General features: G+C 47.5%; 3 protein-coding genes across 11 annotated transcripts in view; 2 read left to right on the top strand and 1 right to left on the bottom strand.

Annotated features, from left to right (window-relative positions):
- LOC144121522 (uncharacterized) overlaps positions 1 to 23658 on the bottom strand; it is a 41835-nt gene extending 18177 nt beyond the window's left edge. For 2 of the 9 annotated variants that reach the window (XR_013312627.1, XM_077654768.1), the window contains exons 1-4: positions 23399 to 23658; positions 23189 to 23322; positions 18820 to 18971; positions 6596 to 6824 (exon numbers count right to left, since the gene is read on the bottom strand). Coding sequence is in view for 8 of the 9 variants with exons in the window: in XM_077654768.1 (XP_077510894.1) it covers positions 6596 to 6824; positions 18820 to 18858 (268 nt within the window). In the remaining variant the exon portion in view is untranslated. Of the gene's footprint in view, positions 1 to 6595; positions 6825 to 14769; positions 15563 to 16850; positions 16907 to 17462; positions 17511 to 17734; positions 17955 to 18819; positions 18972 to 23188; positions 23323 to 23398 lie in introns of those variants that run through there. The other 7 variants (XM_077654759.1, XM_077654762.1, XM_077654761.1 and 4 more) reach the window with 7 other exon arrangements.
- Positions 11170 to 14615, top strand: LOC144121519 (uncharacterized). The gene is made up of 3 exons (XM_077654757.1): positions 11170 to 11274; positions 11848 to 11958; positions 12117 to 14615. Exons 1-3 carry the CDS (start codon positions 11185 to 11187, stop codon positions 13335 to 13337), a joined length of 1422 nt encoding a protein of 473 aa, XP_077510883.1. The 5' UTR covers positions 11170 to 11184; the 3' UTR covers positions 13338 to 14615.
- Positions 23659 to 23928: 270 nt separating the features above from the next.
- LOC144121520 (uncharacterized) lies at positions 23929 to 25408 on the top strand. Its single transcript, XM_077654758.1, has one exon. The coding sequence runs from the start codon at positions 23980 to 23982 to the stop codon at positions 25126 to 25128; it is 1149 nt and encodes a 382-aa protein (XP_077510884.1). The 5' UTR covers positions 23929 to 23979; the 3' UTR covers positions 25129 to 25408.
- The last annotated feature ends 754 nt before the right edge of the window (positions 25409 to 26162 follow it).

The following is a 26162-nucleotide window of genomic DNA, read 5'->3' on the forward strand; positions in this document are numbered from 1 at the left end:
CCGCCTGGAACCTCCGAGGAGAGCGGTCGCGTGTCTCCATGCTCCCGTTGAAATGTCTCCCAATCTCGGCGGCAATCACCTCCCAGCATCCAGCCTGAGGGAGTTTATTTTGGGAATGTGCTGGAGACTGACGCTCGCTCATCTTGCTGTCAACACGCTTGGCGCGTTGCCCTTCGCGGGTTCGTTCAGTTCTGGACATGTCATTGTTTTCTCTATCTCCCTTCTCGTTGACTTCTGTTCCTGTGAATTGCGTGAAGGATTCGGAAAGGTGCGCCATGCCAACCGGTACCGGATTTCGCCAGGTACGATCACTGGTTACCCATCTTTCGGGACTTTAAGTGTCAACACTTGGTGAACCACGTTTGGCCTAACGCTAGGCCGAACGCCGGTGCCGCGCCACTGGGACCCACTGACCACGCAGACTGCCCAGAACGATCGCATCGTGGAATACGCCGTAGAGGGCGAAGACATTACTCTGGCACAGTTTGCCGAAGAAGGATGGAAGACCGTTCTTAACCTGCAAGAACGCTACCGGCGCCCTAGAGCGAAGAATGCCGTTCATGGGAACGCAGACCCAACGAACACGCCGGCGACGCCCGGGAAGGAGCACAGCACCGCATCTGGCGTTCCTCGCAACGAGGGTAAATCCGCTTTTCGGAAAAATCCACCTGCCCGACATAGGCAAGCACCACTCCGTCTACCAGCAAACGACTATAAAGTCGTCGTCAGGCCGCGAGGCATGCACTTGCGCACTGTAGCGCCACGCAACATTCTCTGAGCTACCTGCGTAGCGTTCGACCTACCCCTTGAAGAGGTGATGAATGAAGACAGTTTTTGTGTTAACACAGTTAACGATACATTTACCATTAGCCCACCTAATAAGCTCAGGGCTTCGGTGTACAGCAACCTGACACTGGTCAAGATGGGCGACAAAGCGTATGAAGTGACATCGTACGTGTCAGTGCCGGACGACTCCATGAGAGGCGTCATTATGGATACGATGGCGGGACAGCCGATGAGGTCCGACAGGGATTTCTGAAGCGCAACCACGGGATTCCGGTGGCGGATGCTCGCCGCCTCGGACAGTCAATGTCCATCCTGGTGACTTTCTCCGCCAAAAAGGCTCCAGACACCACCTACTAATAGGAGAGTCCTTTTCGCGTGCACCCGTACAGGGAGCAGGTCGAAACCTGTTTCAACTGCAGAAGGGTCGGTCATTGGGCGGATGTCTGCTACAAACCCAGGACCCAACTGTGCCACAGATGCGGCAAAGAACACCCTCTCCCAGCCGAGGAGGAAGAGCACACGTGCACGCCAAAGTGCATTGTGTGCAAAGGCGACCACAACATCGGCAGCAGGAACTGCAAGCATCGCTTTGTAGACAGCCCAAGACACAGCCAACAACAAAAGAAGCAAAATGAGGAAAGCGACCAGCAGTCCGGCCACAAGTCACGTTCCAGAGACAAGGCCGGCAATCGATCGTCGTGCCACCGTTGGGGCAGCGATTCCCGCGATAGATCCACCTCCTTCCCACCGCTGTCGTCGAGCCAGGGTGCCAGTTTGAGGCAGGGAAGCAAGGACAGACGGAGAAGTGCGAGCAGGAGCAGCAGTGGTAGCTGCTCGAAGAAGCAGGTGAGCTGGCCGGATGCAGCCTCCCAATACTATACGGCTCGTGAGAAGGAGCTCCTAGCTAAAATACCGTCCAGAGACAAAACCATTGTGCAAATGAAAAGAGAGATGGCCAAAATAAAAAGACTGTTTAAATCTCTACAAACCCCCGCAAACAGCCTTGCCCCACGAATCTCGCATGCCCCCCTCTCCCGTGCTAAGCGCTATACCCTCCACCAGTAATGCGATGGAAATGTATAGCCACATTAACCTCAAAAGGCCGGCTCCTTCCGACGAGAGCTCCAGATCGAAACGTGCTGCGGAAGCGTCCCAAGAGGACATCCCGCAACCGACAATCAAACCTAGGGCAACAGACAAGATAAGAGCCAAAATGAAAGCCCCCGAGAACAAATCTAGCGATCTCGAGGAAAAAGTTAACAATCTTACGACGGAAGTAACCCAGCTGGGTACAAACATTGCTACATTTTTCAATCAAGTAGTGGAGTGCCTCGTGGCCTTGGAGGCAAGCCGTAACGTAATGACACCAGTCGCAACCTTGCCCGTGATCATCCCTCCCTTATCCCACCACGGCCTCTACCCAACAAATTGATGTATGGCAATGGAACTGCAGGGGGTTCCGCAACAAACAGGGAAACCTGCAGCTTCACATCCAAAATCTAGGTAGACAACCGGACGTGATAGCCCTTCAAGAAGCTAGCGGCCCGGTGAAATTACCAGGCTATAAAGCATTCATTCCCCCCTCGAACACAGTGACGACGGCGACGACCCCGTTCAACGCTACCTTTGTGCAACGCAACATTACGGCGATACAACACACTAGAGACAGTTCTAACGAACGGTACACGTTACTAGAAACTGTGCCGAGGAAAAAGGGAGATGCAAATCTCTTTATTTTGAACTTATACAGTTCCCCGAAAGACACGAGGTTCAGGAATTCCTGATCTACTGGTTAAAGCCACGCGCCTGGCTGCTAGGGCACAACTCCTGGTGGTAGGCGACTTTTAACGCCCAACATTCAGCTTGGGGTTATCGCAGAAGCAGCCCCAAAGGCACCAAGCTGCCGCAAACGATCCAAAACCTGGGCCTCACAATTCTTAACAATCCCCAAGAAAACATGCGGGTACGAAATAGCGTAAGCATAGATACCTCACCGGATCTCACACTCTCAAAAAACATTTGCGACGCTCGCTGGTCCAACACGAAACTCACACTGGGAAGCGACCATTACATACTAGCCACAACATTTGACACGAAATTGCACAAACTGCACCCCATGCGCACTCGCATTGCCGACTGGGATAGGTTCAGATGCTTAAGAGAGCGGACTGCCCCCGGTCAGATCAACAACCTAACGGAGTGGATCGCTGCACTCAAAGACGACATCAAGACCACCATGGTCGAGGCGCCTACTGAGGAGCCGCATCAAACGACAGACTCTAAACTCCTCCACATGTGGGAAGCACACGCCAGCCTGCTAAATCGCTGGAAGAAACAAAGACACAACAGAAACTTACGCAAGCGTATGGCACAACTCGAGCGCCAAATCGAAACATACACGCTAGAACTGCAAGATTTGTGATAATATGAATGGGAAAATGGGATGCAAAAAGATATGGCTCTTGCTCCGCCACCTGCTCGACCCAACACACACAAAATCCACACAGCGCGACTAACTCACGAGACTAATTCACCAGTATCAGGGTACAGACGCAGAGCTACTCGCCGAACTGCAAAAATGCTATCTGAACATGTCGCATACAGGCCCCCTACCCGTATATGAGGACCTCCCCAATGAGACCCTGTACGCGGACATAGTAGATGCCGAGGTCTGGTTTGCTCTGGGTCAGCTCCATACCACCTCCGCGGCGGGACCGGACGGAGTGTCGAACAAGACGCTCAGAAACCTAGATCCCAAGTCTGTCGCGGCTGTGACAGACCTAATGAACACCTACTGGAGGGAATGCGAGATCCCACAGGAATGGAGGCATGCACGGGTGACCTTCATCCCCAAACCGGGAAACTCTCGATCAAGAATCTGCGGCCCATCTCCGTCACGTCTTGCATCGGAAGACTCATGGAGCATGTCATCCTTAACCGATTGCAAATTTACGCGGAAGACCGTGACCTACTTCCTCCCACAATGATTGGCTTTAGGGCTAGCCCGTCCACGCACGACGTGATGCTCCAGCTTAAGAAAGACGTCCTGGATCCTCCACGCGGGACCGGAACGAAGGCAGTGCTCGGGCTAGACCTGAACAAGGCCCTCGACGTCTTGCATGAGGCCATCCTCACGAACCTCCCTAAAATAGACCCGGGAGAACGGACATTCAATTACATCCGATCATTCCTATCCGAGCGGACCACAGAGCTTGCATTAGGTGGCCTCAAATCGGAGCCAATTCCACTGGGAAGTCGAGGCAAGCCACAAGGCTCGGTGCTCTTGCCTTTCCTCTTTAACCTTGCACTCATTATGCTACCCCCCAAACTCGCCACCTTGCCGGGGCTGCAGCACACCTTATACGCGGACGACATCACCCTGTGTGTGACCACTGGGATTGACGGCCAAATAGAAGATACACTGCAGCAGGCGGTTGACATAATTGAAACTTACGCGTCGGGAGCGGGCCTTGAATGCTTGCACTCGAAATTGGAACTGCTGGTTCTTAGGGCGGAGCCATGCGGTAGAAACGCAAGCCTGACCCCGCCGACCCCTCTGAATGTATATGTGCAAGAACATCCGGTCAAGGAGGTCCAAACCATACGCATACTGGGCATGTACATACAGAGCAATCGCAAAACCGCCGAAACAATCAACAGCCTTAAAGCCACGGTCAATCAGACTGTGCGGATAATCAGACGGATCTCCAACAAAAGATGAGGCATGAAAGAGAAAGATCTATGTCGACTTGTGCAGGCTTTCGTGCTGAGCAGGATTGTCTACTCCCTCCCTTACCTACAGCTGCAGCTCGCGGAAAGGAACAAGGTCGACGCTGCAATCCGTCAGGACTACCAGGTGGCCCTTGGGCTCCCGCACAGTACTTCCACGGAAAGGTTGCTGGCCCTTGGGGTACACAACACACTCTCGGAGCTGTGCGAGGCGCACCTCGTTTCCCAGCTCGGACAACTCACTTGTACGAGCGCGGGAAGGGGCATCCTATACAGACTAAAGACGTGCGAACAGCTCCCAGAGAGGGACTCGAAAACGCAATTACTCACGCAAATCAGGAAAGCTCTTTTGATTAAACCCCTACCCAAGAACATGCACCCCGCGCACCATGAAGGCCGGCGCATAGTGAGGGCTCGTGCTTTACACACCAAATACGGTCGGAACGACAATGTGGCGTACGTGGACGCAGCGGAACACCAGCAAACCCAGAGAAAAGCATTTGCACTGGTTGCGGTGAACGGGAATGGTGCCCCGTTGGCGGCCGTGTCGATAGAAGCCACCTCCTCCGAGACGGCGGAGGAAGCGGCAATAGCCTTAGCTATAGTGAACACGCGTGCTGATATTATATTCAGCGACTCCAAAACAGCCGTTTGCAATTTCTCGAGGGGCCGTATCACATCTACCTCACTTTGCATTCTTCAAAACAACCCCCTTCCGATTGGGAAGTTGAATTGATCTGGGTCCCGGCCCACTCGTCTAATCCAGGGAACGAGGTGGCTCACGTGCAAGCCCGAGGTTTCGTCGACCGGGCAGTGAGCGCACCCTCCGACCCAAATTTCACGAGGGATGGGTTGATCTCATTTCATGACATCATCCATCACTTTAGGCTGGAGAGGTGTGCATATTGGCCTCCCCACAAATCGTTAACAAAAGCACAGGAAGTTACCTGGCGCCGACTGCAAACACGCTCCCTTCTGAATCTGGCAGTGCTTGGCAAACTGCCATAAATGTGGTGAAAGGGCCACATACGACCACATTCTCTGGAACTGTGCAAACGATCCGTCTCCGGCGGAGTTGATACAGCTACCTTCTCCCGAGCGGTGGGAGGCCGTGCTGGTAAGCTCGGACCCTAACATTCAAGTACGGGCAATCGAGCGGGCCAAAAAATGAGGTCGCCACCAGCCATGAGCTAGCGGCCATCTAGTATGTGTCTCCTGCAACCTGCTCTCGACGCAATAAATGTTTTACAATCAATCAATCCATGGAGGTGAAATTATAGAGGCCCGTGTGCTGTGCGATGTCTGTGCACGTTAATGAAGCCCAGGCGGTCGATATTTCTGGACACCTTCACTACGGCATCCCTCAGAACATGAGTTGCTTTGGGACATTAAACCCACAACAAACCAAACCATTGCACATTGTGTTAAAAAGCATTTGTAATACATACGGAACCAGGTATAGTGGCAAAGACATTTGTGAGAGCGTATTGCGAAGTTCTACAAATGCTATGGCTGCATGAAAAGATTCACCTTGTGCTAACACACAGCATTACATGGTTGTGAGGCACTGCAATTTAGGTAAAGATGTGGCCGCACCACACATTTAAAAGCCAATTTGTCATTCGCAGGGACACAGCTTAGAGGTTTCACAGCTTCTTCATATAATTACCAACTGTTTTTTCGTTTCATATAACTCTGACTCACCAATGCCTGGCATAATGAAGTAGGCCAACAGTTTAATGGATGTGAATAATGCTTGCCACGAGGGGTTTGTCACGAAGGTACACATTGGATATAAGTGATGCCAACGAGGAAAGCTTTCAATTAATTTAAGCCACATCAATGGCAAATTCAATGAAGTCTAAATGGAAAAATGCCTCGGTGCTGGGCAATGTCAGTGAACACCCACTTGATGCTGCAGACTCCACAGAGCAGATGCAGCTCAGAAACACATCAGGAACAGGCCTCACTGCCACCAAGTTACTCATCAAAACCTTGCAATCACTGCACTGCCCATTGCTATAAGTTCTGCAGGTCGTAGTGCAGGTAGTGCACGTCCTATGGCCTGTGCAGTACTCACAGCAGTCCCCATGTCGGTGGCCCTTGGATCCGCAGTGATGGCACCAGTGGATGATGTACCTGGCAGGCGCACCTGAGAACGGTGCCAGGATGTCCACTCCATAGAATTTTGCGAGGCCCCTGACGAAGACCTCTGCCAGCTCCTGGATACCTTTGCCAGCCGACAGGTAATAGCCATCAGTGGCGATAAGGTGCCTCTTGGGTGCCTTCATTGCATCCAGGAAGCCATGCTGAAAACAAAAAAGCGATAAGCTGATAAATAAGGCAACTTGAGCAAGCAAGACATCCCAACAGCATAGAGCTACAATAAGTATTTCGGCTTTCTGGCACAACTTTCCAGTAAACAATGCATAAAGGCAGAAAGAATGCATCCGCACAAACACAGTGCTCGCTGAAAACCAGATTACAATGCCTTAATTATATTTATGGCAGGTAACCAAGCAGACACACAAAAATAAGAACAAACCCGTATGTCCCCCCCTGTGCTAGGAGTGCTTTTTGGCAAGACGCTGGCATATACTGATACCTTTATCGCCTCCTACTGAAGTCTTCTCAGCTTCTATAGTTTCCTGCTTATGTTTTTCAGAATGAGCCTGTGAACCAAGGTATGAACCCACTGGAGCTACAATGTGCAACCAAGACCTACACAGCCAGTTTTCATCCTGCTAGCATGCCACGCGGGTCCTGCATTACAACGCCGCCCAGTCTGCCTAACACACTACTTGCTGCGAGAGAGAGGTTTACGACACACCACACCTTCTACGCAATAAGGGATGTTAAGGCAGGACAAGGCTTTTAAATCAGAAAAATCGGCCAATAAAAGCCTATCAAAAAAGTTATTTTTGCAAACCATTGTATCCACTTGTATGCCTCCTTTTCTATGCTGTCCTTATGTTTCATTCCTGAAATGCACCAAGTATTCTAGGAAAATTGTTTCCCAAACCGTAGTGCGTCTGCATATAGGGAAAGCACTCGAACAGTTGGCATTCTCCATTAAATTTTTTCTGCCTAGTTACTCATCAGCTTGTGGAGCAGTATTCTCCTAAACTGTTTCATTTATCTGTACAGTTTGTTTTGCTGTACTTCTAGGACCATGCTGCAAACCAAGACTTTTCTTTTCCAAAAATGAAATTTAATTTTAAATTTAATTTAAAAATAAAATTTAAATTTCTTGTCAGAAATTGTGTGCCTACTGTAGGCATGTGAACAGACACTGTGATAAAACTAATGCTTAAAATTTGTATTTGCAAAACAGAAAATTTATTTTATTTCAAAGATGACACAGAGTACGACTACACAAGGAATGACATGGACGAAGAAGAATGCACCGTTGTCACAAACCTCGACAACCACCACTTAAGGGTCCAACCCACTTCAGTTTGAGCCAGCAGCCGCCTATAGTATAGACCGTTTACAGTGCATAGTTCTTCCTTTTGGGCCCAGATGACGCTACAGGTGCGCTCAGAACACACCGCCATTATGGGCCTCGTAAATCACCGGCGTGTATACAGCGGCACAGCAGTGCAACTATCGTGGCTGGCTGCTGAACGTGCTTTTTCTACCAAGATGTGCAAAGGCAGAGGAAATGCATGCTGAGTTGTGAATTGCAGGAACTGCGACAGAGTTAAGAATGTGGGATGAGATCGTTTGCGAGCTTCTCGGAACCAAGCTGCTCAAGAACTGCCCCTGCTCGGGCCTGTTCGCCATGCACCCTTTCCAAACGGGCGAACAGAACAAACATGTGAACCAGCACTAGACAGCCCATCTAGAAAGAAAGGCTTCTATCTTGGAAAGTCTGCGAGTGCAAGTGATCCGCATCAACAAGCCGTTCATGCGGAAACCGAGACGGTGTCCTTTCAGTTCCTGCCAGTTGCGTCTGCGTGTGTAGCGAGACCCTACTGCTCGTAAGTTTAGGCGTGCGGCCATTAATAGCAGAAGTGCCCGGGGCTGAATCAGGAACAGAAAAGAAGGACAACTTACACTACAACGTACCGCTAGTACAGAATGTGCAGTTCACAGCCATGCGAGCGGACAACGCATGCCTTCAGTCTGTGTATTACAAGTTTTGTGCTACTGTCGAACTTCGCTCCAAGAAGCGCAGTTTTCATGGACCATGTTCGGAATAAAGCTGTGCTGGGTGGTGGTATCTTCCTCGTAGCCCATGTGCGAGTCACTAAAACTGGCCTCTCAGGCCAGCGCTCACAGTGAAGCTGGTTACTAATTACCAGCGAGACTTCGACCACATGTCCAGATATTCGGCGTGAAGTGCACCACAAATTTATGTGTGAGGCTGACAAAATTGTTAACTTCGTGTAGCATGAAGGCGTTGCATGTGCACGTAATTACAATCGGGGAATCCTTCAAAACGAATGCACGCCAGCTTGAGAAGGCTGCTTGATGCATGGTACTGTTGCCATGGTAATTAACATTTTTGTCTCCTTTTTTTTAACAAACCAGTAGAAAATATTGTAGACTTCCGAGGCATCGTTAACAGGTTGTAAACAAATGTGTGCGATGTGCATGTGAATGTTTTAGAGCAGTGTCTGCACGCATGTGCACAATACGACGACCTAGCTTCGTTGCCGCAATTCGCAAGTCCAGCATTCCATGCGACGCCTAGCGGCAGGCACTCGAAACAACCGAGTGAGGGTGCGAAGCAGATGGCGGCCGCTTGCACAATGCAGGGAAGCACAATAGAGCAGCCAGCGGCGAAGAAACAAAAATCTAAGCAGCATTGCTGTGTTCCCCAGTGCGTGTCGGCAAGGTGGAAAGATGGTTCAATCTCTTTCCATAAGTTCTTCTCGTGCGAGGACGATCTGCGACGCAGAGCAATGTGGATAACAAGGCTCCGTATCGGGAAGGAGGTATCATCAACGATGGTTGTATGCTCCCGCCACTTTACTCAGCACGACTTCTTTTTCCCGGGTGAGTAGTGAAATACTGTTAGAATACTAAAGTTTGCGAGTTCGATACGTGCGTGCAGACACGGGAGGTGCTGACTGAGAATGACTGCAATTGTGCCGCTTTTGGTGACTCTGGGATCCTTTAGATTGTGTAATGTGTTCGCCGGGGCGACAATTGAGTAACACCGCCTCAAGTCGCATGTATCCGTTTGTAGATGTTCGGGCCAGCAGCGAAGAACACGGAGCTGAAGAGGCGTTTTCTTCACAAAATTCTCGGCGAAGACAGCGCGCACTGCCCCATTGCTATGGTGTACTAGATTATTATACCAATGCCGGCCGTTGTCCAAACGTGCGGGTCATTCTGTGCGTACAGATGTGACCAGATTTGTTTAGAGCGCTCAAGCGCTGCTGTGCGAAGTAAATGAGGTCAAATTCCAAAGCACATACCTTGCTCTCAAGCGCAGCCGATAAGCGAACCGCACAGGCGCAAAAGTGCCTTGCCCTTAGCGCTATGTCGGGTTTAACATCCCTAAGCGACACATGGGCTGTAAGAGAAGGCTCCAAATTAATTTATACCACTCTTTAACGCAGTTCTTCAACGCGCACCCACATGTTACAGCACATGGGTGTTTTTGCATTTCGCCTCACATCAAAATACGGCCGCCGCGGTCGGGATTTGACCATGCTGCTTTGGGATCAGTAGTTGAACGCCAAGGCACTGAGCCCACACGGTGGGTTGCCCCTAGCGAAGCAGCTCTTAGTTTTAGCTTAATTTGCTCTGAAACATGCCGCACGAGTGCTCTGCTCAAGTGAGCCGACCTCTGATCAAAGTTCGATCGTCATATAAATCCCAGTAAGGGAGGAGCTCCTTAACTGAGCTCAAAAACTTCACAATTCCAAGGCAGCCTGGTAAATGCCCCAATGAATTCGTTAGTTCTGTCCTCGTTGCATTTGAGTTGCCGCATGCGAAAAATTCAGGAAGTATAAACTGTGCAGGCACAAGTACCTTGGCCCTAGCAAAGCAGTTGCATTAAAGCTCACTTCATTTACTACACAGTACACTGCTCGAGCCTTCCAGAAAAGCTTGCTCATTACTGTATACTTCAAATATATAGCAAGCACAAATGGCTGCGCCAAACTCTGTTTACTATTTGCTGTCTTCATTTGTATTGAACAAATTTTACTTCAGCAGTATACTGACTCCGACACCTAGGTTGGGGGCAATGTGTTATGGTATGTGGTGTTTAAAAAGGTGCACATGAGCTACGAGGGACATCACAGGGGAGGGCTCCGAATAGTTTCTACCACATGGTTGGGGGTAGCCATCTGTATTGTTTTGAGTTAGTCTCTTAAACGTGATTGAAAATTTGTTGTTTCCATGGTCGATGGCCATCATCTCCAATCACCATTTTTTCCCACTAGAGAAAAGCCACAAGACATAAAAGTGATTGTTTTATTTCTCAGAGCTCAAGTGCCAACGAAAACGCCTGAAGAAAACAGCTATACCAACAGAGAATCTTCCAAAACTATCAACACACGACGAAAACAAGGCTGCCCGCATCAAGGAGTTGTCGTCGGCTAGGCTTGCACGACGTGCCCGATGCTCTGCCCAGGTACCATATGTTTGTGTGGAGTACTGTTCCAAGCAAACAGTTGCACTGCACGATGATTCTTTTCATTACTGCAAATGTTCCAGGTTGAACAAGTCACACAGCCCTGTTCACCGTCACCCGAGAAAGCAGAGTTTTGTTCTGGCAAATCGGCTAGCACCAGCACGGTATTTACCATCATTCATCATCACCCTAACGACGCCCACTGCAGGACAAAGGCCTCTCACATATTTCTCCAGTTAACCCTGTCTTGTGTCAGCTGCAGCTGTCTTACACCTGCAGACTTCATAATCTCGTCCACCCACCAGACTTTCTGCTGCCCCCTGCTGTGCTTGTCTTCTCTTGGAAACCAGTCAGTTGCCCTCCTTAACGACCATCAGACCTCACCTTTGCATTACATGCCCTGCCAGTGCTTCTTGCTTTTGACTAGAATATCATTAACGCGTGTTTATTCCCTGACCCACTCTGCTCTCATCCAGTCTCAGAACACTACATTTATCATATTGCTTCCCATACCTTGTTGCGTTAAGCTCAACCTCTTTCAATAGCCTCAGTGTTTCTGCCCCCATAGCAAGTACTAGCAACATACAGCAAGAGAAACTGGTAAACTGCCATTCACTATCTGAGAATACTTGCCAAATGCACTGCACCTCAATCTTATTGGCATGGGCAACTTGCCATTCATACTGTTTTACTTGTGAAGCAAATCACTTTATCTTAAGACCGAACTTTTCTTCCAGGACTCTAGTCTGACCTGGGGCTCCAGTTCCCCCATGGTTCTGTGCAACGAGGACACAGAAATAGAGCACAGTTTCCCAATGGTTCTGAGCAGCGAAGACGCAGAGAATACAGTGGGTTCGCAGTTCACTCCACACATTTTTTATTGATACAATAAGTACATGCATTAGCATGAACGCTACAATTGTCTTGATTTCCAATGTGTAAATGTGTCGTGTAAAGCAAAACTTGCTTTACTAAGCGATGTGATTGACACTTCTTTTTCCAATAGGATTCTTCGTGCACAACTACAGTTCAAGCGCCACAATTTCTGACCAAGCACTTGGAGCAAGAAAGAGATATAGCAGGCATTCTCCCGGAATTAGGATCACTTAAGCGCTGTACAGAAAACAAAGCAGTGCAAGTGAAATCTGGAGGATTTCCAAAAAGGTTTGCAGACATGATAAGTGACAAAAATGTAACTACATTCACAGGGCTGCCGTCAGGAGCAGTTCTGAACGCACTCGTCGAGTGCTACAAAAAGTTACGCCCACTGTCTAGTCGAGAGCACATGTCGGCAAGAGAGAGGATTGTTTTAACGTTGATGAAGTTAAAACATAATATATCAACCGCCTTCCTCAGACATTCGTTTGACTCCACAATAACAACATGCAGCAGCATCAGTGCAGAAACAGTGCAGGTGTTGTTTGAAGTTACAAAATCTGTTGTCATGCTCCCCTCAAAAGAGGAAATTGTTGAACACTTGCCAAAGCAGTTCAAGCAGTTCAGTAATGTAAGAGTTATTGTCGACTGCACCGAGATAGCTTTGGGGCAGCCCAACTGTTTGCCGTGTGCACTGAGAGTGTATTCACACTACAAGAGGGGATTTACAGCTAAGTATATGGTAGCTGTCACTTCAGCTGGCATGACTGTTTATATAAGCAAAGGCTATGGGGGACGTGCATCCGACAAGGCCATATTCGAACAAAGTGGCCTGATTGATCCACTTGAGCCAATATCAGATGCAATAATGACTGATCGTGCGTTTTTAATCGACGAAATTTGTGCACACTATCTCACTGACCTTATCCGGCCTCCGTTCAAGAAACAAAAGAAGCAGCTGTCTAAGGGGGAAGGTCTTCGAACCCAGACAATTGCTTCGGCCAGGGTGCATGTCGAACGTGCAATCCAACGGATGAAAACATTTAAGACCCTGGCAACAAAAGTGCTGTGGAACATGGTTGGGCAATTGGACGACATCCTCATGATCATTGCCGGCATAACGAACCGTTCATCCCCAATTATTGCTGCACATCGTTTCCTGCGAGATACTGCAACTGCGTGTAAATTTTTGTTGTATGTGAATGCTAATTGTAACAAAATGGAAAAATTGCTTCAAGCTCATAGTTTTTCAGCGCAACAGCACACAGTCAAAGAAAAAAAGGACGAACACAGCGTTGTGTTCGTCCTTCTTCTTATCCTTCTTTTCTTTGACTGCATGCCGTTGCGCTGAAAAACTACGAGCTTGAATCAAGAATACCAGCTAGCCAAGAACTAACTCTACAGAAGAAAAAATTGCTCTTGTTGAATAAATGTGCTTGCATACAACTGACAAACTGACTATTTATGGTGCAAGGAACACCATGGCTGAAGTGTGGTCTGCTGGAGGTGGGGAAAGAAACCCATTCTTCTGAGCAATTCAAACAAAAGCTTATACCCAGTGGTCACTGTTTGGTAGCATTGGACAGTGAACCCTGCACATTCTGCGCATGAAGCAGGTGCTCAAACCACTGGCCACTGCTGTGGTTGCATGCACACAATTGTTTTGTACCTCTATTTCGTGTGCTCTCCGAGCTGTACTGTAACTTATCCTTTGGCTGTTCGACTCTCTTCCCTGAGTGCATATAGGGTATAAATCTGACATGTTTTGCATCCATTACCAAACCATATCCAAACAGATTTTAAGCCGGCTTTTCAATAAAGGCGTGTTGAAAGATGAGGATCATTGCAAGGCACTTCGAGTGATGACGTGTTAGGTGTGACCGTCAAGCATTAACAATTCCAAAAGCCAGAACAGTGCATACACATACTTCGGGCATATTCCCATTAAGCAACTAGAAGCAGTTAGTCGTAACTCGAGCACGGCTGCCTAGCTCTGCAAAAAGATAGAGGCATTCTTGGGCTTTATTTCAGATGGAATACAGTCAAAAATGCTCCCAGTCCCGTAATTTCAACAGCTGCGCAGAAAGGTACTCTGTGAGAAGCAAGAAGTAATGTTTACAGTTTTCATACCACAGACTGAGCGCCTGCCATTATGTCCTAAGCATTAAAGGGGCCACTAACTGGTATGATAACAGAGGAGCAAGGGAAATGGCTAAGCATGCTGGAAATTCGCCTATGCAACAAGGATGTGCACTTTCTCGTGAGGGCAAAGAGCAGGTTTATCTACGCCTCATCAGTGATATGTATTTGCAACTTCATAGATGCAATGCCTGCATTTCGATGGAGGCTTAACGCAAAAGGAGCACTCATGGTGCAATATGTTGGCATGATCTCGTGGTGCCCCAATTGCTAACCCTTCCCTGGAGTAGTGCGAAGCCGCCCTGGCCAGCTACAACTTGGCTGACCAGCTTAACCTGATCGGCTGGTCAACAGCAGTTTCAGACGCCATAGGGCTCCTGGAATAGGTGGCCCTCCCCAGCACGCTGCTCAACATTGACCAACAAATAAGTTTTACTGTCTCCCTGTGCACATTAAATAACCCCAGCTGGTGGAAATTAAACTGGAGCCCTCCAGTATGGAGTCCCTCATAGCCCACAGGTTGCTTCAGAATGTTACACCCCACAATTTAGTTTTTTCTCCTTGCTCTCTTTTTATCATGCTTTATGGCCGCTTTAGGCTGTATGATAGAACATCTGGAACTTAGCAGCAAAGACACAAGGGACTAAACAAATGAAAATAATTTACTGTCCTACTTTCTGCAAAAGCTCGGACACTACACATGCCTTGTAGATGTCAACAACCGAGTCTTTGAACGTTCAGATTTCTTCTTCATAAATCACATCTACACATGTAAATTGCAGGTTACACAAAAACAAAAACGTGTGTTTCCTTAACACTACAGATAACCATCTGCACATTTAGCTGAGTCATATATTCTAACTTTGGCCTCAGTATTTCACTACTGCTAAAAGAATTTTGCAGCTTTACAGGCACTTAAGGACCTCCTTGCCCTCGCAGCACTGGCAGGGAAAGGTTACCCTGCCATCGGGCGAGCAGCCAATAAATGGCAGATCACAGCGCAAAATCAGGCCAGTCTGCTGCAACTCGACTTTATGGCCCTGGGCTTCCTGCCACTGCACATATGTGTTGCGTGCAGCATCTTCCTTGGCACTACCAGCTCGCATGGCAGGGGTGCTTACATGAGATGTTCTGAGAATGAGGCTCGGAAATGGAGCAATATTTGGTGTGGCCTTTGCGCGAAGATAAATTTTGGCACGGGTCATGCAAGCGTGTGCAATGCTTGCAGTTACAAGGCCCTTCCTATATTTGTGCCATGCTGGTGCAGACTGATGACCGCGTGTTAAACGCTCAATCTCTTTCCGGACAGTCTCTGGGCCATACATGTCACATATGTACTCCAACACGCCTTCTGGAGTCTTGCTCTCCAGGTCCTTTGCCTCTTCTTTGAGCAGCCCCAGAAGTGGCGGAGGGCAGGAATGGCAGTGGGTCTTTTTTCTGCACAAATAAGCACATAGCAACATTAAAACAGCTGTTCTTGAACATCAAAAAACAGCAGCGGTACTAGTGAATGAACACTCACTTTCTTTTAAACACCTTTGCCTCAAAAATAGCCAGCTACTTCCTACAACAGTGCAATTAATCACTTCTTGTCAAGCCACTGCAATCAGCACATGACGATGCAAGGAATTACTTTGTTTAGCCGCTTAATCAGCCATTGATCTATATCAGACAATAAAGAGCACGGGCACTTATGAACCATCTTGCTTTCGTTTTCTCAACATACACCTCTGCACTCAACTTACTTTGCCTGGTGTTCCCCTGGTACCAATTATTCAATAACTACCTTTTGCCTAAAAAATTGTATATATACCTACAGTACCCTCTAAACATTCCCTTCCTTCATGTTGCGCACCAGAATGAATAAGTTTTTCTTCACCTTGAGGAAGCTCTAAATGATTTACTTGAAAGGTGTACATTTAGTAGATCTGTACGAAGCGAGTGGAGTAACATGAAATTATTTTAACGCTTGCCAGGCTTTTTCCTATCTGTTTTTCTGCGTGCAGTACCTGCGAAAATCATATTCAGTGCAGATTCAAAAGCATATTCCAGTACCTGCAAAAGCAGAGTCAGCTGTATGTGTCCCTTCTGTCTGCGTCCATGTCTTTTGCCCTTTTTCAAGAAGCATATTCAGCTTTTCATAATGTCACAAAGCAAAGCGTTTTTCCTAAAATGCTTCTGAGCCACAAGACAACAAATCTAAAATAGTTCCAAGAGCTATGACATCCGTTTTGCCATCTAAAAGCTCCAAGGAAGACAAAAAACGCACTAATTATGAATGATACAAACGATGCTACACAAACACACTACACCAAAAAATGTTCCACTGAAAGCACTGTGCTGAGAAACTGAACAGTGGCAAACATGTTACCATGCTTATATAAATATGCAGACTATTGCAGCACTTTTGCCTCACTGCAAGAACAGAAATATTCAGCCACATTTCTTCTGAAATCAGCAGGCCATAATGGCCTCATGATGACAGTTATAGCATCGTAGTGCTCTTACGTGTTCCGTTATGAAAACAGAAGCTATGCTACACAGACTTCACTGAACAAGTTCTTCAGTCCAGTTATGGCATGTAAAAAAATACATGATACGAGGCTGGCTGTAAGCATGGGCTCACCATTACACGAAATGAAAGTTCCTGCTACTATGCTTTTTATGTGGACAGCTTATTACATATTTATCCCAGAATTTCTTATTACATCTTGCCAATACTCACTGCTTATTCCTTGAACAGGCATTGAAGAGTTCAGCTGTCCTGGCTGCCTGGGATTTCTGCAAAAGAATACCATATTGTTGAACACTTGGCAATAATGAAGTGCACCTCACCATGAACAAGACTTTAGTGTAGAGGCAGACATATCTTTCTGCTTTTTTAGTCAATTCACATAATTTTCTTGAATACCATGCCAAGGTCACACCATATGATTAATCATGGTGCATAAGCATTACAACATACAGTGCAAAGCAGTTGCAACACCCAGGGCCATCTGTGTACTCACTTGTCTGTGGTCATCACATTCTGTTACCTGTAAGCATGCTGAACCACGCTGCCTGTACATTTCTTTTATTGCTTACAGTAACATCTGTGCAGAACCTTAGTGGTGCATTTTACATTGAGTGGAATGTTAGCATTTACCTAACCAAAGTAGTAAGTACAACTGCAAAGGAAGGCTGTGCAACTTTCTCGAAACTTGGCAGCTGCAGCCTACGGATGATGACATTTGTCTCAGAGGAAACAAACCTACTCTGCCCTATGGGCTGCCCAAATCATTTATTTCACTGCCAAGCATCATTATATTATGGCAGTTGAGTACTGCTGTTGACTTACCCTCAATTTATATGTTGGCTTATCAAAAACCGCAACTGTTGTGTAAAGCTGCAAAAGCAAATGAAACAGACATTGAAACCTCGGTAGAGACTCAGCAAAGGAATGCATAATGCACAGAAGGAGCCACACTTAAAAAAGCTAAAAAATTAACCAAAAACTCCATACACAAATAATTTCAAAAACATCATGAAGAGATAAGGCGTTCACGCCTCCTTAAAGGCAGCCTTCTGACCCACCAACACTAAAACAAACTATATGCATGTAGCATTCACCTGTGCAATGCCAATGCAGAGTTCAGTGCACTGCTGCAAAGTAATGCAGCCATGCTCTCCCGATCGTTGTTGGGAAGCAGGCATGCAGGAGTGGGCAGTTTTGTGTGGCAAAATTTCCACAGCGGCCTTGGTGCATACTTCTCTTGCACATCCTTCTTTTGTTGCCCATGCACATTCCACATCTGTGCAGCTCAGCACCTGCAATGCCCGAAGCCCTACTCTAAAAGAAATATTTTAAATGAATCAGAGGATTTACTAATTTTTGACAACAGTTAAAACAACAGTTAAAGTGCACATTATTCAAGCAGCCAGAATACATAAAACAGGCTCTTAAAGCAACATCAGGCTCACGCTGCTGGTAATGAGGCAGATATTTGTACAAAATCTGTACAACAAAACTTGAACATTTGGCTGCTCTAATGTATGTAAGCAAACTTCCAGCAACTGGTTTTGCTGTATTTATCTCTGGTAAGGGTCGAAGTGTTCGTTTTGCTTATTTCTGGAAACGAACGAATCGTCTCCTCACAGGCGTGGTTTCGCTAAACCGCCGATCTGCCGAGCAGATCGGGCGACTGACCGCCGGCCTGAAAAACCGTCACACTACGTAGGTAACCGGTCGCTTGGTCGTGCTAGTGTCGTCGTCGGTCTAACCGACAGGCCGCGGCCTGGCAGCAACGGGATCTGCCGGTGATACCACTGACCACATTCCACTGTGCCTAGGCAATTCCAAGATCAGCCTACGGCTTACTGAACCCTTACAAACCTGAGGGGAAACAAACGCTATATCAATGCACAAAAGTGTTTAAAATTTTCTGTACACCCCTACCACCACAGGCTATTTGATATTTAGTTTGGCAAAAAAGCCAAGCACGTGCAGCCAACAGCCTTATGAAAGAGAATGCAAGTTCACGTGCCGCACTGTGCAACTTGCGCAATCTAATGAACTCAACTTTTCAAACCATTAATCTCTTTCATAGCAGCGAGACAGCTCGACATACATGGCACTAGACGAGCAGTAAGTCGTGCGTTCCCACACCGATGTTTTACACCGGCTGGCGTAAAGATAAAAAGAGCGTTCTACTTACCTGCACAGGTGGATGAGGACTGCAGCAACGTGCTTGCATTTTGCCGAAAGTCCAGCAGTGCAGGAACAGGTACCCTCGACCACCGCAGGCTCTTGAAAAATGCCCGTCACTTGCACCAATATCTCATGCGGGTCGGAACCCACGCCAGACGGCTGAATGCAAAGAGCGACAATCTCTGTGTCACTATCAATTTTGTTTTTTGCTCCAATTAAGATTATGTGTCCTGCGCCGAGGACTCGTTCACCCTCAACGAAACATCGGGAGGTCACGTCGCAATTCAAGAACCCCACTACGGTCCCCAGAGCCAAATTTTGCGCGACCCTCCCTCGATCCGCCATTGCTGCAGTGCTGCCAGATTTCGCCGTGCTACTTTGGTGTCCGCTGCAGGTTGCTTGACTTGCGAATAACCCTCGTCGTTTTAGATATTTTTTAAAATTCAACAACGCCATCAGCATTGTGTTGTGTTTAATGGTGCATAAGCATTTAAGGCTATCTTTCAATAGTACCTCTTGCTGGGCTAGTTGGTGGAAGATTGTCTAACAAATGTAAAAACAGCGCTAAACTTGACACAAACCACACAGAAAGCACCCGTCCTGTCCGTCTTTCTGTGTGGTTTGTGTCAAATTTAGCACTGTTTTTACCTTTATCCAAGGCTATCATGTACCAAACTCAGGGTATAGAAAATTGTTTTGTACCGGATTTTATAAAAAGGTGTAAAACAACGATGGTGTAAAGGGCCTGAATTGTTTCGTACTCCGTAATGGTGATGAGTGACAAAAATTTTAGAAATGTCTGTTAGCAAAGCCTTTCGTGTAACCTTCGCAACGTGGGCAAGGCTCTGGAGGTTCCCAGCAACTCAGATAAATGCCTCTGCCATCTTCTCAGGATTGAGAAAGTGGCTGAAGTTTCAATGTATGTAGCGAAGTATAGCGCCAACATTTAGAGTTTATGAAGCATATCTGTTTCCCTGAAAAAGCCAAAAACATGTGGCATATCGACCGGTGTATCTTCACCTAAAATCAAGGCTTGATGAAAAGGAACGTGTTCTTTATAAAATGGGGTGAAATATTTTTTTCCCAGTGATTCAAGTTTTGTGCATGAAAATAAAATGTGGTTTGCTGTAAACTCACCTCCGCATTTTCTGAAAACAGGTTTGTCTTCGTTTGTCAGTAGGAAGTTATATGTGAGATGTGTGCGTCCTATACGAAGACGGCAGATAGTCACTTCCTCGAAACGTTTCTGGTGGGCGCAAGACTTCCATTCACCTAAAACTGGCATTACAAAGTGAAGTTTGTTATTTGCTTCATTGTTCCAAGCCAACTGCCTTTTCTTTATTATTATTTTACGGTGTACTATCTTCATGCAATCTTTAACGGGGATATGTACGTTTATTTGCTTGCCACGAGCTTGAGCAGCGCAGACGTCTGCTCTCTCGTTGCCTTTAATCACGACATGGCTCGGCATCCAGCACAGTTTTGTTTTGTCCTTGAGCTGTGGCTATTTTATGTTGTGTATGATGTCGCTAAGAAGCGGAGAGATTACATTTTTAAAGTGGAGAGCTATAAGTACACTCAGAGTGGTGTGTAAATAATACTGTTTGCGAGGTTATTGTTTATTATTTTTTCTACAGCTACACAGACGGCATAACATTCAGCAGTAAAAATCATTGCATACTGTGGAAGTCTTACTATTTCCTCGTTCCCTTGCACCGCTGCGCTTCCAACATAAACACAAGTTTTTCGGCCATCCGTACAAAAGTCCGTGAACCACTGTATTTTTCCTCGAGTGCAATAAATTCTTCTATAATCTGTTGTAGAGTGTGCTTCTTACAGAAATTAGTGTGAAATCGCAGATTGCAGGCAAATTGTATGATGGAGGAAGCGGGTCTCGTCTTTGAGCAATGCCGGGTAGCAAGTCTAATATACTAAGGTTTTCGCACTTCTCTTCAAAAAGTAAAAGCAGTGGCCTGGTAGCTTGTGGTGTTGCTGAAAAGTGCAGCATTCAAGCGATGCCTTCGTTGGTTCGAAGAGGCGGAGAGCTGAGTCTCTCCACGACGTGCAGCCCGATCATGTTTTCACGCCTTAAGTGATCAAATTATGGTTCTAAAGTGTTCTTTGAAGCTTTGGCCTTATGCCAGTGACATCTTCCCACTCCTTTACAACCATATCAGTTGAAACATTGGCTGTCGGAGCGAAACCCCTTGAACGCAGCAGTTGTCGGGACTAGGCAGGAGCTGAGCAGTTGGGAGGCATGTAATGGCAGCGCGACCATGTGATCAAAGATGGCAGCCCCCATGACATGACAGTGTAAATAGTCTATAAGCTACCAATTTCAAATTGATAAGCAATGTGGTTGGAATGCCACTTTGCTGCTAGCCTAAGAGATTTTTGTTTGCTTTGGTCTGAGCTACATAGTCTGCTCTGTATGCCATTGCATCAGTCACTGCCACTGTGACATTGCGAAGGACAAAAAACTAGGTCACTAGCACATTTGACCCCGCATATTTTGTAACTCGCTCTTCGCTGTTTACATTAACAATGTGTATAATTTCCGAGGAGCACACACCGTGCTATTTGGATGTCTTTTCTCCTCAAACTGTTTGTACGAGTTGTCACATTCAGTGCCACAGACTTTGCTATTCGTGTGAATGACAGGTATGATTTTGGTGGTCTAGAAGGTCACTCAATCACTTCTGTTCATTCCAAAACGTGCCCAGTGCAAGCCCAAAGCGTTTTTTCTGAAATTAGGTTTGGCTCTGGTCACACAGGCATACAACAGCTTACGTTTTGCCATGCCATGATACTTAGCTAGATTCTGTGAGCTGCACAAGGTAGCTGACCAAACACTGGAGAGTGTGCAGTACATTACAAACAGTGGCATGTTACTCGCTCCTCAACTTGGTATGGAAAGCGCACATGTCAATACTTTGTACCTACCTGATTCAATAGTTTGCCACCTAGTGTATTCCGCATGAATACTAAATACACCCTGAAAAAAATTTTCCAGTCTGTCTCTGCATTGCTTCCTGCCCTTTATTTCATCCGTTCAAATTACTGTCATCCCTCTTGATGGTGTAAAAGTTGTGTCTCTATATTTGCCTCTCTGTGTTGCTGTTTTTTTTTGCCAATTTCATTACGTCTTTATTTTCCTTTGTTTTACCGATGTTCGCTGTCTGCCAGACGCTACCACTCAAGCCATTTGAGGCTTTAGTAGGCATGATTTATGTTGTATGAAAACTGACAAGAATAAAAGTGCCGCCCACCTGAAATCAGCTCACAAGATTATCCAAACACTGCAGGATTTGCGGAGAAAGTTTTTTTATCATGGTTTCAGCGAAGAAGCTGCCAATGCTCTCATCTTAGCTATATAATATAGCTCAGTGAAATAGTTAAGTGAAAACTTGGTAGGCATAATGGAGCAAGGAAGGTCATTTTGGCTATCTATTAACTATTATGGTTGTGGGAGACTAAACTCACTTCTTGCAAATTTTTGCAACACTCGCAGCATTACTTAGATATACAATTTATTACCAGATGACTTCATTAATACTGTTGTTATATTTCATGCTGCTTAGTCTTAAAAAAGGGGAGCTAGTATAATTACACTTCCCCGATGCTGTGATGTAGCTGAACGACAAGGCGACGAGTGACAGGCGATGGTGTCGCAGGACACATCACCAAAGAACATTACTTCATGCAATTACTGCTTAAGAGTTTGGCAAGTGTGTCTGGTATACTGCAACCCTTCCAGTGCAGCAAGCAATAATTAGAATGCTTTCAAGCGTATAGCCGCCATGTTATGAAAGGCTCGGAGAGTATGCCAGCCAACTGGAAATTGGTCTTGAAAGATAGCGGCATTGCAGTATCCGAGGGTACACACGTCAATTCGCGGACGGTCTCTGAAAAACAGGTCGATTGAAGCAGGAAAGTTTGGGCTCTGAGAATAGAAAGGGGTGTGTGTCACTGTCCGCTCGCCTTCACTTTTATGAAAACAGTTCGCAAATCCACGGTCACATGCAGGCGTTAAACTTTTTCTCCACGACTGTTTGTTTCCCCATGCACAAACATTTTTGAAAGGCACCACTATATTCGTCGCATCTCCCTTGCACAGTCGTCAGCACACCTATTTAAAGCGCTACAACGCCACCCCGTAACACAAAGAAAGTGGAAGTTTTGAATCAGTACTCGGTTGTCAATATTATGCTGGCGCTAGACCGAAGGCGCACTGGCATACTGCGTATCCTGTCAACTGCACTGTACCAGTTAAAGAACAGCTGAGCCAATATTTCACTTCCTCGGCACACCGCTCCAGCGCCCGGCAGGCTTGCTGACTGCACTCACAGTCAAGACAAGCATGAATCGGTACTCACGTCCGCGCAGCCGTCAACTTGCGGTTAAGCAAGCGACGACTTGCCTCGGCGTCCGTCAATGCAAAACACCGCGGCAACACCTTTGCCACAAGCACGACAGGTGCCACGTCGCGCAGCAGAAGCAGGACAAGGGCCTGTGATACGAAATGACACATGAGAATTCCGTACTGAAATCCACAGAAATTGGAAGTGTTGAACAATTACGCATACCTTGACGTTAGCACATATCGCTTGTGGACTGGCATTAGGCCGCGCAGGTCTCAACCGACGGGGATACACGTAGGCGATAATGTAAGTAGCACGCCTCACAGAGCCATTGCTAAACAGCACAATACCACGATACTTTTGGCATAACTGAAATAAACACAGTGGCCTAGTGATTGCCAAGCGCTAGGTTCAATAAGTCGAGGAACTAAAAGCGCTAGGTCGGGTGCGCTAGGGACACTAGAGGGCTGCTGTGCCTAGGTTGTTTCGGAAACGGGAAAAGTTAGTCGCGTCCGGCGGCCAGGGTTGCGGAAACAGCGAAAACGTGAAATGGAAAATACATAAAATTACAGATCTCGATCGAATCGCTCGCAATAAGAGCGTTTTTGTCACGCTGATGACAAATGTATTATTCACGAAGCCAGCCGGCAAGGCATTTGTTATTTTTCGCTCATCACAAGCAACGCAACGCACTATTTTGTGTCGCGGGTGCAGGTCACACGAAAAAGAGCGCGAGAGTTTTGATGAAACGAGAAATCGTCAACACCCGACTGGCCGTGCGTCAAAATCATCAGCAATCATAGCAAATGGAGGAGGAAGTGACGGCTCTTGTGCCGCTTCATAGCAACCAAGTTGCCGAGGTCACCGTCAGAACAAGGTCCTCCAAGCGCAAAGCAAGGAAGAGCTCAAACACATCCGGAAGCAGCAAGTGGTACAAGCAGAAGTTTCGCGACTCGTGGCTGCAGGACGAGCGCTTCAAAAACTGGCTGGTTAGCGTGCCGGAAGACCCGTACCGCGCAAAGTGCAAGCTGTGCAACATCGATCTGACAGCTGGCATGAGCGAGCTGAAGAAGCACGCAAGCACCAAATGTCATCGAAACACTGCGAAAGCGTTCGAGGACGGGGTGGCCTTGCTGGGTTGTGGCAATCGAGCTGAGGCCCAGTCACCGCCGGATATGGTGATTGACATGCAGTCAAACGATCAGTCAAACAAATCGTTCCAGGTGCAGGATGACGAGCTGTCACTGCCGGTTCCCGTGGCTTCAGTCGTGACACAGAGTAGAAGGACTTTTCCAGTGCCAGTGCCCACAGCGTTATTTGCACCTGCTGCCCTGTGTCAAGTGCCACGAATGGGCTTCTTGCCTCGAGTGGGCTTCTTGCCTCGAGTGCAGTGTCAAGCACCAGACTTCAAGGGTATTGCTGTGGTGGACAGCCAAATCCGTGAGATCCAACTCAGTGACTACGACGGGAAATTCCTGCTGCTGTTCTTCTACCCTCAGGACTTTCCTCTTGCTTGCCCCGGTGAGCTCGTTGAATACAGTGAGCGTGCAGCTGAGTTTCGGAACCTCAACACTGAAATTTTGGCAGTATCCACAGACTCGTATTCCACGCACCTTGCGTGGACTAACACCCCAAGAAATCTTGGAGGCCTTGGGAAGGTCAACATCCCCTTGCTCTCTGACTTCACCAAAAAGATCTCAAAGGACTACGATGTCTTGCTTGAAGATACTGGTATTGCATTGAGGGCATCTTTTATTATTGACCCCAAGGGCATGGTTCGTCAGGTCACAGTCAATGATGTGAACTTGTACAGATCTGTGGACGAGACTTTGCGATTATTGAAAGCTCTTCAGCACGTCGAAAAGCACGTTGCAGCAATCCGTACTTCAGGGAAACCAGAACCTGCTGGTGGACGCGGAAGTGAACCCAGTGCACGTAGCAGGCAGGATAAGTGATACCTGCGGCGGAGGGTCTCAGCAGTTCGCATACCTTCCTGGGTCCCCAGCCACCTTGTTGCAGTGGATCTGCTTCTTATTTCGTTTCTGTGGTGTGTGTACAGCAGGCTCAACAAGTGACACCTGTGACACGGGGCTTAACCAGTCCACCATCTTGGATCATCGTCAGCCATTTGCTGGAGTGAATAATATCTTCATTTTTCTATGGCATGTCATCTTTGATTCTGTTTACTCATCTGTATAATCCTCCATGTGAACTGTAAATACTTCTAAAAAATTTAATCCCCCTGTTATATTTTCAATTTCGCCATTCGCTGTTTGGCGTGGGAAAGTGACATCTCATAATACACTGTTCGCATCTTTGGGTTGGCAGTTCTGTTGCTGCAGGCAGATGGGTCAGTGGCGGGAGTACAGTGTGTCGTCCGCCATTGCATTGGTTTTGCCATCGGCTTTTATGCGTTGCATATTGCAATCACTCAGTTCAGCCCTTGGGCGCGGCCGGGCAGCCACCATTGACCTTTAGCGCAACCACGTGACGTGACGTCACGACAGCCGGAGGAAAAGCTGGGCCCCAACTCGCGCGGCCGCAGCCACCACCGGACTCCCGCTCCTCCCGCTAGGGGCGCTGCGCCGGCGCGTGGCGTCATGGAGGAAAAGCTGAGTCCCAACTCGCGCGGTCGCGTGCGGCCGCAGCCACCACCTGACTCCCGCTCCTCCCGCTAGGGGCGCTGCGCGGTCGCGTGACGTCACGGAGGAAAAGCTGGGCCCCAACTGGCGCGGTCGCGCGCGGCCGCAGCCACCACCTGACTCCCGCTAGGGGCGCTGCGCTATGATTGACGTCACGGCATATGTATAAAAGAGCTGCGCTCCTTCGCCGGGACAGTCTTATACCCCTGTCACACGGGCATTTCGAGGGCCCTCGAACCGATAGTCTATCGACTCAAAGGCGATCGAGCGCTGCTACACGGGCAGTTTCAATGGCGATCGAGTCAATAGCCTATCGAGTCAACGGAGCAGCACGGAACTCCATCGAG

The sequence above is a fragment of the Amblyomma americanum genome, chromosome 2 (genome assembly GCF_052857255.1).
Source record: "Amblyomma americanum isolate KBUSLIRL-KWMA chromosome 2, ASM5285725v1, whole genome shotgun sequence".
NCBI classification, from domain to species: Eukaryota; Metazoa; Arthropoda; class Arachnida; order Ixodida; family Ixodidae; genus Amblyomma; species Amblyomma americanum.